This window comes from Musa acuminata, chromosome BXJ1-6, assembly GCF_036884655.1.
Source record: "Musa acuminata AAA Group cultivar baxijiao chromosome BXJ1-6, Cavendish_Baxijiao_AAA, whole genome shotgun sequence".
NCBI lineage: Eukaryota > Viridiplantae > Streptophyta > Magnoliopsida > Zingiberales > Musaceae > Musa > Musa acuminata.
In genome coordinates this window covers 5024750-5039104 of record NC_088332.1, presented here as the reverse complement: position 1 = coordinate 5039104, position 14355 = coordinate 5024750, and the positions used below count along the sequence as shown (strand labels likewise).

The 14355-nt window shown below is 43.1% G+C and overlaps 3 protein-coding genes across 5 annotated transcripts; 1 reads left to right on the top strand and 2 right to left on the bottom strand.

Moving 5' to 3' along the window:
- The first annotated feature begins 1100 nt into the window (after positions 1–1100).
- LOC135675772 (bZIP transcription factor TRAB1-like) lies at positions 1101–4188 on the top strand. Its single transcript, XM_065186269.1, has 4 exons — positions 1101–2194; positions 3014–3085; positions 3658–3687; positions 4034–4188. Exons 1-4 carry the CDS (start codon positions 1115–1117, stop codon positions 4106–4108), a joined length of 1257 nt encoding a protein of 418 aa, XP_065042341.1. The 5' UTR covers positions 1101–1114; the 3' UTR covers positions 4109–4188.
- A 1341-nt stretch (positions 4189–5529) lies between these two features.
- Positions 5530–8254, bottom strand: LOC135675771 (cysteine-rich receptor-like protein kinase 43). 3 transcript variants are annotated; one of them, XM_065186266.1, is made up of 5 exons: positions 8027–8254; positions 7804–7943; positions 7486–7699; positions 6170–6576; positions 5530–6102 (listed from the first exon to the last, which is right to left on the bottom strand). In XM_065186266.1, the coding sequence occupies exons 1-5, from the start codon at positions 8091–8093 to the stop codon at positions 5719–5721; spliced, it is 1212 nt and encodes a 403-aa protein (XP_065042338.1). In that variant the 5' UTR covers positions 8094–8254; the 3' UTR covers positions 5530–5718. The 3 variants fall into 3 exon arrangements, with proteins under 3 accessions (XP_065042338.1, XP_065042340.1, XP_065042339.1); XM_065186268.1 differs by having other exon boundaries at positions 6170–6567; XM_065186267.1 differs by having other exon boundaries at positions 6170–6573; positions 8027–8253.
- A 511-nt stretch (positions 8255–8765) lies between these two features.
- Positions 8766–14125, bottom strand: LOC135675770 (uncharacterized). The gene is made up of 6 exons (XM_065186265.1): positions 13709–14125; positions 11147–11229; positions 10918–11037; positions 10037–10834; positions 9754–9961; positions 8766–9637 (listed from the first exon to the last, which is right to left on the bottom strand). Exons 1-6 carry the CDS (start codon positions 14016–14018, stop codon positions 9102–9104), a joined length of 2055 nt encoding a protein of 684 aa, XP_065042337.1. The 5' UTR covers positions 14019–14125; the 3' UTR covers positions 8766–9101.
- Positions 14126–14355: the final 230 nt, after the last annotated feature.

Below are 14355 nucleotides of genomic sequence, written 5' to 3'. Positions count from 1 at the left end.
TTCCCTCTGGTTCATCTGCGTTCTTGGGGCCACAGCTTTATGGTCGAGGTGGATGAAGGATTACTGGTGTTTGGATTTGTCAGTTCAGGGACAGACGCAATGGCGCAGCCAGTTTTGCAAGTGCAGGAGATTCATTGTTCAGTACAAGTTTCTGGTCGGATGGTCTGCCTTTATTCTATAATGTTTGGCCGTCAGAAGTTGCTCCCCGGCAACCGACTCATCTGAGCCATGTCGGGTTCGACATCATCAGGCAAGCAAAGAGGAGCCTTTGACTGAGACATGACAGAAAGTTCTCATGTCAAGTCATCAATGAGAATGTGAGACCTCCTTGGTTTCTGTCATTCTCTCCAATGATCCAGCAACAGCTCCTGCTTCATCCGGACTAGACCTTGAGGCAGATCCGGCAATGTCTGTGTTTGCTTGTGCAAAGCTCTTCTGTCAATCGTACTTTCAATCTGGTGAAGTGTAGTAACACTCACAATGAACCCCGAGCTACTTCGATTCAACAATATGGATCCATCCATGAATGCTTGCTTACAATTCCCCACAAGATCTCCATCCAAGGGCGAGGGAAGCAGACACCGAAGCCGCTCGTGGGCCGCATTCGTGCTGTCCGCGTGCACAACCTCACCTGTCCGGCCGCGAAAGCGACCGCGGGAGCGGCACCCTGAGGCGAATCCTCATGCGGCGCGTGGCCCTCGTCGGCTGCTTCCCCCTCGGAGTGAGCCACGTTGCTAGCGGCCACCTCTTTTTCTAATGCGCCGCCCCAACCTCCCTCGTCTCTCCCGGCCTCCCGCGTTCCGACACCTGGGCCTCCCTCCAAGCTGCCATCACCAAGCAAATACGAGAAGAGAGACGCGTGCCTCTCTTCTCATCCTTCCTCTCCTCGGCTCCGTCATCTAACCCACGTTCATAAGAAATCTAGTGTTTTTACTAATTTTGGAAAGAAGAATTACATGGGGATATAGATATAGTTGTTTATGATGTCAACTTTTGTAAGATATGTTAATTTTTGTAAGATATATTTGTTTAAGATGATGATTCTTCGATGCTATGCTAATTTATGTAAGATATATTTGTTTAAGATAAATTATGTGAGATATGGTAGTGGGAAATGTTGTCACTGCTGTTTGGTTGCAGGCAGGTTTTGAGTGTTTGTTTGTGGAATCCAACTGAGTGTCATGATTGGATTACATTTTTCGGAGGTCGAAGGAAAGAGATGAATCTCGAGAATTTTGGAGGTGGCAGAGGTGCCGATAGAGAGGCGCCGCCGCTGGCACGGCAGGGGTCCATCTACTCGCTCACGTTCGACGAGTTGCAGACCACGCTCGGTGGGCTGGGGAAGGACTTCGGGTCGATGAACATGGACGAGCTGCTCAAGAACGTGTGGACCGCGGAGGAGACCTACGCCATGACCGCGGCCTTCGGTGAGGGCCGCGGCGGCACAGCAGCTGGCCCTGGCCTCCAGCAGCAGGGCTTGCTCACCCTGCCTAGGACCCTCAGCCAGAAGACGGTCGACGAGGTCTGGCGGGACCTCGCCGGCGGCTCCACCGCCTCCTACGTTCAGGGAATCGCCGGCGGCGGCGCTGACGTCCCGCAGCAGACCAGTCTGGGAGAGATGACCCTCGAGGAGTTCTTGGTGAAAGCCGGGGTGGTGCGGGAGGACTCGACTCCGTCGCCAGCACTTCCAAGGCCGGCCGGCAACAGAAGCAGTAGCACCAATGTGTTGTTTGACGATATGCCGACGATAAACAACGCCACCGGGCTTGCTCTTGGATTTGAGCATCGAAGTAATACGAACACAATCAACGCTTGCATCCCTCGTAGTTCAGCTGCCGATCTGGGGATGATGGTCACTGTGGCGAGACCTTACGCGGCTCCGATTCCTGTGCGAAGCAGAGGACTTGTTAGCTTCGATGATGCTGAAATGACCGATGGGTTGATGACAGGGATAATTGGCCCAGACAGAGCTAGAGTTGTAGCAGTGACCGGGTCGCCGGGGAATCATCTCTCTCCCGACATACTCGAGAAAGCCAACAGGGATCTGTCTTCGGTGCCGAAGGTTCCATACATGTTTAGTGGCGGGATGAGGGGAAGGAAGCGCAGTGGGAGCGTGGAGAAAGTTATAGAGAGGAGACAGAGGCGGATGATCAAGAACAGGGAGTCAGCTGCTAGATCGCGTGCCCGGAAACAGGTACCTTTCCTAGTTTATGCTTTGCTTGAATTCTTTGCATAATTGCACATTAATAGAACAATACTATGCATTTTGGATTTGGTGTTCTACTTGTGAGTGCTAGTTTAAGATTTAGCCTGGCCAACTTTCTCTTAGTTTGTTGCATGAGATGTGAGACTGTTCTTTGGTAAGAAATTTGTTCCTCAGCTTTTCGAGTTTTGAGCTACAAAATTTGTTGTTTAGGTTGCAAGAAATTTAGGATCCTGAATCGATCGTGACATGATAATGAAACCAATACGATATACGAACACGGTTCATGTTGTTAATGTTCGGTGTCAAAAAGTTTTCTGAACATTATTATTCAGACGAAAGATGGAAGGCTTGATTGATCTTTGGCCACCATGTGGCATATATAGATGCATTTTATTCCTGGAAGGCAAGTATGTTCTTGATCAACATGCTTGCGGACAACTAACCGATGCTGGAAGGACAAGTATCAGAACAATGTAGATCTAGGCAAGCAAAGTCGTAATTGAGCTTTAGCCTGATGCTGAGCATTTATCTTTCTGTGAATGAGATTACATATTTCAATCCTACATTGATGATTCATAAATTATTTGGCATGATATTTCCTTTAGTATTTTATGGTGGTAATCTATAGAACAATTAAGCTGTTACTCCCAACGACAAACAATAATGCTTGTAATCATTGGCTATGTTCCTAATTCCAGTTTCTTTTTGTCATTTGAATGGAGAACAAGGGCTTTTGTCGGTTTCTCTTTTTTAAAGGACATTGTGTAGATACTGAGTGGATACTCTTTTTTTACTGATTTGAGTTAGGCTTATACCATGGAGCTGGAGGCTGAAGTAGAAAAACTCAAAGAGCAAAATCAAGAATTGCAAGAAAAGCAGGTTTTTCTAGTTGTAATGCTTATATTTACATGTCCGATTCATGATAACATGATTTAATTTTTCATCAAGTCATTGAAATCTGTCTATAAAAATAGATGTCCATCAGTTTCTTCCTTTCTATGACCGCAATTCTTGCATCACTGTCCGAAATTTTCAGTAACATTGTCATCGTCTTTTCCACTTGGATGTTTATAATGATGAAGTCGCAGCTTGTATGTGACTATCAGAGATAGGAGGCTGCAAGTTGGGGATCAAAGTGAGAGTGGTAGCCTTTAAGTTAAATTGGAAATCCTGATTTCATACTTCTGCCTGGAAGGCCTATAAGTTAGTTGAATGATGTCACTAATGCTATGATATTTTCGTTACATAATAAGAGAATGGACATATTTGTTGAGGAAAAAAAAACACCTTCCGGTTTCTTTTGTTTCATCGATATTCATGAACACTTATCACTATGCCACAGCATGTAAATATGAAAGTTATGATATTAGAAAGCCATACTATACACAGTTATATACGACACTATGTGCAAACATGAGAGTAACATCGGTGACACTGTTCAATGTTTGCAGGCAGAGATGATGGAGATGCAGAAGAATCAGGTAACTCTTTCTTTCTAAAACGATCGTTCATTTATAATTTTTCCTTCTATTTAAAGATGTTGCAATAATCTTGCTGTTCTCGACTTAGAATTTCAAGATATGCTTTTTATTTTCAACGCGGATCAAAATAGCGCCGAAGTAGACCTCTCATAATCTTTAATGTTCTTTCAAACTTCAAGCCCTAATCAAAACATGCCAAAATAATCCAACAGACCAAAAGTCATTAATTAATTGTCAAATTTCTTTAATATATCAACTTTGTTGTGCAAGTATATATATCTAATCGGAATATTGATATACTCTATATAAGATGAACGTACTTAAGGTTTGAATTTTGTTCTAACAGGACTTGCAGATGATCAGTCAGCTGCATGGAACAAAGAAACATCTCTTGAGGAGGACACAAACAGGTCCATGGTAAAGCAGAGGTCTTGACGATGATAGCTGAACCAGGACATCTCAAAGTTTTGCTGGTATGATAGTCGTATAATATATATATATATATATATATATATATATATATATATATATATATATATATATATATATATATATATATATATAAGGGAATTGCATCATTTGCTGTAGAAGTAGCTACTGATCCATCTGGGTTGCTCCAGTGATAGTGATCTTGTTCTTGTTTGTTCGTCGTGGATGGCCTTTTTCCTATGCTATCGATTAGTCCCCTCGATGCTCAATATCGACTTTTTCCACATGGCGGCATCCATTGTAGGGTGACTGCCATTTGGATTCAGGTGTTGGAATACTGTCAGCTAAGATGAGCTTAATAGGATTTTGATGTTTAGTCATGCAGTTTCCATTGCTGAGGCATATATTATAGCTAGATGGAGTTCTTGATATCACTCCTTGTTATGTATGAATGGTTTGATTCGGTTTCTGGCTTGAACATTTCCAATTCTTTTGGATATCACCTTTTCTTTACTTTCATGAGTGTCTTTTGGAATGACCTCGGATGCTTCATCTGATATAATCCGAGAAACTGCGTCTCCATGCAACATCATAGTCCTGTTTGCTTGTTTCATGTATTCTTGCTGTTCATCTTATCCTCCTTCCAGCCTTCTCTTTCTATTTCTCCAACTTTTTTCTTTTAAGGTAAGTGACATAGACAGAATTTAATCTCAGGATCTTACGATAAAGTATTAATTATTTTTATCAAGCTAATCGATTTATCTCGAGTATTTTATTATTTATGCTCAACAAATTTATCATAAACTATTTCTTCAACAATTTTTTTTTAAGGGTAACTGACAAAAGATAGAATTCGATCCTAGGAACTTACATTAAACTATTAAAATACTTTCCAATTATGTTAGCTGATATCTTCAATTTAACTTAATAATTTATTATTTTATACTTATTAAGATATTTTAAATTAACTTAATATTTTATTATTTATACTTGTTAAGAAAAAATATCATTGATGTTCTTATCAGCTCGATATAGTCCTGATATGTATATACAAAGTCATCCGAGGTGACAAACGCTTTCTCCTAAGATGTTATATGCATAAAAATCAAAGTCAAGAGAGGTTTCCTTTGTCGGTTTCTCCGACGTTCAAATTAGTCTCGAGGGCAACTTCTATGGATCTATGTTCTCAATTTCAACGCCTCTCTATCTGGAGTTGAGAGTATATTTTTATACATAACCTTAGAAAGATAAAATATTTCTGTAAAGATTTTATATGCAATGAGCTATCATTTGGACTCCTATCCGCGCAAGCAAGCTTATGGTAGGTCATCTACGCTTGCGTGACGGGTGATGACTAGTTAATTATGTATTTTATCTCAAAACAAAATATCATTTATCAACCAATCCTGCATATAAAAAAAATTCTCTACAACCACATTTTTCTGCATTAAAGATTTCCTACTTCCAAAAGCTCGTCCAAGAGACCAAGTGTTCCTAAAAGAATTTACACACAACAAAAGGAACAACGTATAATAAAACGGAACTAATACCTGCTCGTTTTATACAAAATAACGAAGAGAGTGCGAACAACACGATCTCTTGTCACGTAGGATTAGGATGTTGCTCCTGATGCGACTCGTGATGCATAGTGAGGGTGGTCGAGGTGGTTGCCGTCGAGGCAGCGGTGGAGGCGGAGTTGATACTCGAGGAGGACTCGCCGGCTGAATAGTGGGAGCCGCGGGTTCCGTATGATCTTCTTCGGTATCTGGATCCAGGAATGCCAGGCCTGGTCGGCTCCTCGAGCACGCTCGGCTGCTTGGATAAGATGATCACCACGCGCTTCATGTCCGGCCGCAGCTTGGGGTCAGACTGTGTGCAGAGGAGGCCGATCTGAACGCACATCGCGACTTGCTCTGCGTCGGCCGTGGATGCCACAGCAGGATCCAGCAGCTCCAGCCTCTGGCCCTTCTTGTAGAGCTTCCAAGCCTGAGAAGAAGCCATTCGAATCAACATGTCATCCGACAATATATAGGTATGGAGGAAGGGGTCATACCCATTCCAGAAGGCTGTTGACCTCAGGGTCGGGGAGGGGGCTGAATGCGGAATTCTTCCGGCCCGATATGAGCTCGAGAACCAAGACGCCGAAGCTGAACACGTCGGCCTTGGTGGAGAGGGAGCCGTGCATGACATACTCTGGCGCCATGTAGCCATTGGTACCGGCGACGCGGGTGTTGACGTGGGTCTGGTCCTCGGGGAAGAGCCGCGCCATGCCGAAGTCGGCGATCTTGGGGACCCACCGGTTGTCGAGCAGGATGTTGCTGGCCTTGATGTCACGGTGTATGATGGCGGTGTGCGCGCCCTCGTGCAGGTAGAGCAGCCCCCGCGCCACCCCGACGATCACCTGGTACCTCCGCTTCCAGTCCAGCTGCATCTGGCTCCCATTACCCTCGTCTTCTCCTTCTCAACAAAGAAATTGCAGTAAACGTCAGCTACCAATCACAATTCACATGTTCCAAGCATAAAATTAAGAGGAAATAATTGCATTGGTTCTCCAGATATGCTCAACCAAATGATGCAAACTCCAACTCAGCCTGTTGTCAGCGGTAGACTAGTCAAAGTTATTGACTTTGCCTTTTATCGATGCCTACATTGACTGCATGGGGTGAAACCAATCATACACGTCTAAAAGCACCTTTTGGGTGGTCTTATTAGTTGACCACCATTACACAATTAAGGTGAGACTAACGGATACGGATTCTAACAAGATGACATTGCGTCGGTTTCCTTCTTGCGTGCTCTCTGTCTAAACGAGGAAGCATCGATGGTGACTTATGCACAGAATGCAACGTGTCTGGCTGATCAACAAATGCTGACTTATGTTGATCAGCAAGACACGTTACACACGGGCTTCGCGGTCTGATTTGATGGGACTACTATTTGGCCGTGGAAAATTTGAACTCACCCCATTCTCAAGAAACCATTTCCATGCGAAGAAAGTGACGTACAAGCCGTGACTCGAGTGATTCACATGTGATGATTTGGGTCGAAGGACCATGTAATGTCAGGCAGTGGGACTCCTAAATGATGCATCGTAGTCATTAAAGAATCACGGCGTCGTCGTTTTCGACGCGTTTCCTGCAATCTGAATGAATGCTCAGAGATGCATGTCAGATGAACACAAGCTGCAAAACGAGACGCGCTTCGAGTCACGACTAGGTCACCGGGTGACCGAGGTGGCGCGCATGCACCAACGTGGGTCTACAGTGCGCGATGACATCATTCGGTTGTCGTGACTTTCGTCGTCCGTTGAATAGTGCGTTGAGTTACTACGGGGGGTGCGGGAGGAGGAAGAAGGGGGTGAGTGCTTACCGGAGAAGAGGAGCTTGTCGAGGCTCTCGTTGGAGATGTACTCGTAGACGAGGAGCTTGTCGTCGTCGTGGGCGCAATAGCCGTAGAGGTTCACCACGTTCTTGTGCTGCACCCGCGACAGCAGCATCGCCTCGTTCTCGAACTCCCGCGCCCCCTGCCGCGAACCCCGCCCCAGGCGCTTCACCGCCACGTCCCGCCCATCCTCCAACCGTCCCTGCAGTATCGATCACGCTACTCATCAATCGACATACGCCACTTCTCCCTCCGCTCAATTCAAAGCCCTAATTCATCGTCGTTAATCGATTGCGCACACTTTACCTTGAAGACGGGACCGAATCCCCCTTCGCCGAGCTTCTGCTTGGGGTTGAAGTTGCGGGTGGCCGCAACCAGCATCTCGTAGCGGAACACCTTGTGCTCCGTGGCCGCGATCGCCTCCAAGTCCTCCTCCCCCTTCTCCTCTGCAGACACCATAACAAATCGATTGGAGCCGGAAAACAAACCTCAAACACTCAAAGGCCAGGAAGAAGAGAAAAAGACCTACCTTTGTTGCGGCCGCCGATGAAGGGCTTGATGAGGCTCTCCAAGAATTTCTTAGGTCTCGTCGCCATCAGCGACGACCAATCGAAGAAAGGAAAGAGTCGGCGAACAGCAATCCGATCCGATGCGAGGTGGCTTTGGGATTGCGGGGCGAGGAAGGCGGTGAGCTAATCACCCACGGATCGTAATTGACACTTGATTTTTCGTCCTTTTAGACCACCAGAAATTGACGAAGGGCCGCCTGCACCAATTAATAGACGACTTGGGAAATTAGAACCCGTTTCGCTTACCTTTTCCGGTGCCTGTCGGGTCCCGCATATGTGACAAAGCAACAGGGTCGGTGGGTACAGTAAGTCGGTCGTCAGTGCGTCTTGTGGGTCCCGAGACGAGCCCAAGGAGTTTGTCCCTACTCACCAAAGGGGTAAATTGTGGGCTCCCGAGACGGAACGCTAAGCACTTGATGTCAAATTGGTGATGTGCTTCAAATCTCGCGCTCAACAGTCTCGTAGTAGTCCGAAGTCAACGAAAATAAGAACAGTGACGAGGGTGATGAACCGATAACTCAACCAGACGGAGTCAAGGACAGGTCCAGACGGCCGAGGAAGGAAACGTGCAGAACTGGTACAAGCTTGAGAAAAGAGAGCAGAGATGCGTACATCCATGAGAGTAATAGGTTATTTAAGTACTCGACGTGGTCAATGAATCTCCAACCATAAAGTACAGTAAAATCTTAACGACAGAGATGAAAGTACCAACATAAAGTAGTCATTTCTTTTACTTAAATAAGAAATACAACGGTTAGTGTTCAAAGGCAAGACTGGGATTGAGATGGGATGTCATTCGAAATGAATGATGGGCAAAATTTGGGTTAGGATACATTAGAGGTCAATGCTTCAGTTCTTGCATATCCTCCTCATCCTTGAACAGAAACACAAACGTAGAAAGTGTCAGGCTGAGGGCTTTATTCATCCCGTGGGGTGAGGAGAGCATGGGGATGCATGAAAACCGCATCCCGCCATGGCTGCCGTAATCCTCAGATAAAGCAACATCCAACGTGGGGAATGTACAATCACCAGGCTTTACTGGGACATCACAAGGCTGGAGATCGCCATTGGCGTATTGAACAGAGGGTCACCACCGATCTTGCAGTTCTCGTGATCAACAGTCAATGACTTGGGTAGCACAAAGCCCCCACAGGCATTGGACGCCGCCGCATCTTGACTGCCACCGCTGCTAGCTTCAGAGTGTTGTTTCTTGTGAGAAGAACCATCTTCTGTTTGCTCCCTTCTTCGTTTTCTCTTCCATCTGAGCTTATTGAAATGGGAGTCTTTGGTAAGGTCCAGTATGCCTGCCTCCCCATCGCTCGATGAATCTCCACTTGGAATGTTCTCATCTTGTACCATGTCAGCTGGTAAGCTGCTGCCATTAGTTTCTTCAGTGTATTGCTCTTTGGTGAATTGTTCAGAATCAGATAAATCCTTCGTATTGATCATCGTGTCTGAGAACAGTGAATCCGCAATATCCATCCTTTCTTCTAATCTGTTCCATTTGTTATTGATCCAATCATGAGACTGCCTCAACTCACCTTGACAGAAAACCGAGGTGCGATTTTCTCCTGCACAATCAGAGTTAGCAATACATGACATTAGTAGCATAGAAGTATTCTATCAGGATGAAATATCTAATTTTGGAATGCATTTGGCATAACTTGTATAACATTAGTAACAATACCTGGAAAGTACACATGCATTTGCCCTTCAAAATCTTTATGAATGACAATTCCTTCCCACCAGCCATCATGCCACCATGCATCCACAATAGCACCAACATCAAAGTTGTATGTCTTGCCTCTCTGAGGAGGGTGCGGACGAACAATGGTCCTTTCACAGCGAATGCCAAGCTCATCAGGTGCTGCAACCCTGGATAGCGATACCCACTCCTGCAAAAAAAAGGTCTGAGCATAGATACAGATGTGATAGAGAGGCAACTTAAAAGTAATGTTTCCAGTAATTACCTCCGTATTACCACCATCTTCAGGATCTAGTATATCTTGGTAACGGACCTTTACCATATCCTGATGCCTTTTGATAATCACACATTGGAACCAGCAACCCCTTATTCCACTGTCCTGTGAAAGCACTTCAACATGGCAACCAGGATATAATTGTTGCTGAAGTTTTTGCTTAAATAACTTTTTTCTTATCAAAGCAGATCCAGAAAGGGTGCTTGTGACATTCTTTCCAGTTTTTCTGCTAACAGCAGAACCTCTAGATTGCATATCCATTATAGTGGTTTCTGCAACATGGATATCCCGATCATGCAACTGGTGATTCCTCCTGGAATCACCTAGGAAAACATCACTTTTTCCTGCAGATAAAACAGAACCACCACGGGTAATCTTCAGCCTCAACTTAACGGGAGATGTGAACATGGACCGAAGTAATTTCTGGCTCCAGTAGCCTTGGAGTTGGGTGATATCAAATGGCTTTACATCATCATTATCAATCTGCCTGCGGCACATATAAGGTCTCCAGTTGGTGTGTCTTGCCCCATTCTGAAACTGCTCAAAATGCTGAGAACTGAGAACTGAAGCCAATCCATCAATGCACTCAACACTGAAATCTTGAAGACAAAGTGAAAAGAAAATCTCTCTGTCATTAGTGTCGGGAGGCAAAACAATACCAACTTCATCAACTTCGTGAAACCACCGTACCACAACCATATTGTTAGCTCGCAAGTCCTCATATAAATCTTCCACATAAGCAACAAGACTCTTCTTCTCTTCAGCCATTACAATGACAAAATCATGGACCTACGCAGGAAAAGAAAAGCATTCATAATCAAGGACATGCCAATAACATTGGTAGCAAAGAAAATTTTGGAAATAGTGCTTACTGAAATTGTGATTCCGTTCTTGCAGAAGGATCGATAATGCTTTTTCCTTTTACGGCAGATCCATGAGGCACCTAGCCATGAAAACTCTTTAGATGGATGTGCTGTTTTTCTTGAAGGAAGCTGAATGAACATGAGCACTGAAGTTAATAAAAAAATATTTTTCTGTTATAGAAGAGTATCATATTGCAACTAATTTTTGAAAGACATCCAATTATACTGTTTTTGGTACCTTGGAAGTTGGGAGATCGGTTTCAGAATCTTCACAATCTGGAAATCCATCAACTGCCAGAGGAGACTCGGTGGTATTGGCATCTGGATATACAAGCATGTTAGCTATTCAAACATTCGATTGAACAAATTCCAGACTTACAACTTGAATAGAGAAAGCACGCCACAAAATGTGAGAAAATTAAAAAAGGGTAACATGTTTCAACTAGATAGAGACTTAAGTAAATGAAAATCAGAAGGAAAACTACTATTATATCCCAATCAAGAAAAACAAACAGGATTGTTAAGGTTACAAAACAGAGGCCAACAGAAATAACTAGAAATTATGATCAACATATAAATTAGAGTTCCCCTATAATTCATTAGTTGCCAAATATGCAACACAAGGCTCCTAAACAACTACATTTAACCATCAATAAAACATTTGAAGTTACTGAAGCTTCAACATAAGACAATAACCAAACAAAAATCAGTACATACACTATAATCCTAGAACACATGGATGTTTTTCACATGGTAAAGTAGATGTAGAAATCTGGCCTAATTCAAAATGTTTCTCTCATAAACCAATCAATTTGTTGCAGAGACTTAAGATCAAAATCAAATGTAAGAAAATATGGACAAATGGAATTTTATACCTTACACAACATCAAATAAAGAGAGTAAATGAGTAGAGAACTACTTAATAACAAGAGCAAAAGGTAGCTTTTACAAAGCCTGAAAACAACATGGTATTTGTTTCACTTCGACCAATGTTAAGACTAAAGAAAAGATCTAAAGAAACAAGGTATAATATAAAAGAGAAATATGACATAGAAAAGAGAAATAGCAACATGGTATTTTTCTATTTCAGTTCTCACAATGAAGATCTGAAATAGAAAAGAGAAATAATCAGCCATGCAACTGATTCATATATGAAAGTTTTAACTATATCAAAGGGTAAAAATGAAAATTTAAATAAATACAATATTCAGAAAGTTTTGGCAGAAACATCCAAAAAAATCTTATTAATATGGATGAACGACGAGAAATCATAGATAATTTAAAGAGAAACTAGCATACTGTGATCTAAAAAGGCGAAAGAAGCATAAGCACAAAAGATTAGTGTGGCATGACAGAATCCACAGTCCAACTAGAAGAATTTAGACACACCACAGATCAACAAATTGAGGAAGAAAATAACATGAAACTGGTAATATATCTCAGTTAAGAGGAGTCACAAAAGAAAAGAATTACAACATCCTTCAATAAACTTCAAAGACAAAAGAGTAGAACCATGCAGGATTGGAAACAAGGAAGAAAGCAATAACCACAGGCCAAATCAAGCACCACTAGATTTGTTCTAGAAAAATGGAGAGAAAGGACAAATAAAACAAACAAGAGAAAGTAATTACAAAAGATAAAAAGAAAAATAAAGTAATCCAGATCTAAAAGAACAAGTTCAATGAAAAAAGGGAAAAACAATGCTATAAATGTGTATACATAACAACAAGAACACAAACTGAACACGTGCAACAGTCTGCATATTTTTAGATCAAGTCGATGCATATATTTGAAAAAAAAATAAGGCAACAAAAACACATTAAACCCAACCAAATAGATTCTTAAGTTACTCTATCTTTTAAAAAAAAGATGGGTAAAGAATCCTAAACACTGGAAATTTCACCAAACAATACTAAAAGGCATCAAGACATCCAGATGAATTCTTGTTGAAAACTTCCTTATTTTTCCGTGAGTTCTTGTTATATTTCTTATTATCCTATATCAGCATGCCATCAAAAAGGGTATAACCGGAGATCAAGAAAGAATCATCTAACTCTACCGCCCAAGAAATGATCTACCAAAGAAAGATACGAGGAGAAACGAAGATCCTCTCCAAAAAAACACATCGATAGATAAAAACAACCTAATACTGCAAAGTTTTATTCCACAATTTCGTAACACAAATCCAGGAGAAAAAAATGTTTTTGATCTTTCTTTGTTCCTGTTTCTCAGCTGAATATAATTCTACTATTCACGGATAAATATTTGCACACACAAAGAACACAAGAGATAATTCACAAGCCAAACAAACCAGAAACGAGCAGTCATAAGGATGCACCTTTGGCAAGAATCCCATTAGAAACCAAATATATCCATCCCTACAATCAATTGTTAGAAATTTGTTGAAAAGGATTGGCACGTAAGATAAGGAAAAGAACACCAATTCCAACGAACACATCAATTGCAGAAATAAATCAAATACTGCTGCAAAAGTTCAAGCATAAAAGAAAGCACCGGTGTCCATCAAATACAGACAAAACGTATTAAGAAAGGAAACATGAGAAAACCCGCAGGCTAACGCTCAAACAAACCAAATCATCAAACAAAGTGGCCACGAGGAGCGACCTTTCAATCAATTCCCATCACGAACCAAACAGATTCACCACACAAACCATTTTACAGGCCATAAAAACCAACTCGCTTCTTTAATAAATGTGCGTTTTCAATTTTCAACGTTTCTTCACATATTCCTTATCAAATCCGACGATTTCAAATAGCAAATCGGAACCTTTAGGCGCACCTGAAACAAAAGAAGAGAGCCAGTCGATGACCTCCCTCCTCGAGCGCCACTTAAACGAGAACAACGCCTGCAGCGAGTGCGGTGACGACGAGGGCGAGGAAGGCAGGACGTGAGGCCTAGCCATGAGCAATCTAACGAACTGATTTGGAACGGCGTAGGACATATGCCGCACGCTCTTCTCGCGGCCCACCACCGCCAGATCCGCCCCGCCGCCGGCGCCCTTGAGGTAGTAGTGCACCACCCGGCGACCCCTGTCGTTGGAGACCACCACCTCCTGCCACCCCACGTAAGGACCCTTCGATCTCTCCATCGCCGGCAGGAACAAAGCCGAAACCTTAGCCCTATTCCTAACCCTAGAAATCGCGCCTCTCCCTCTTCGCCGCCGTCTCTCTCTCCTCTTCGGGAAACCAAATCAAGAGGTCAATATAATATGCCGTTTCGTTCCTATATATAATGAGATAGCAATAAGGAGGGCTGTAGGCGATGGCGTTATCGAAATCAACGGTCGAGATCTCGTGCACGGCGCTTATGCTGGCGAAACCAGCTCGAAGGAACGGGGATTGTGGAAATGGGTTCACTGATCTGCCCCTCTATTCCAATGTAACTACGGAATCGCCATTCCACCGAGATCCGGTGTTAGATGTCGA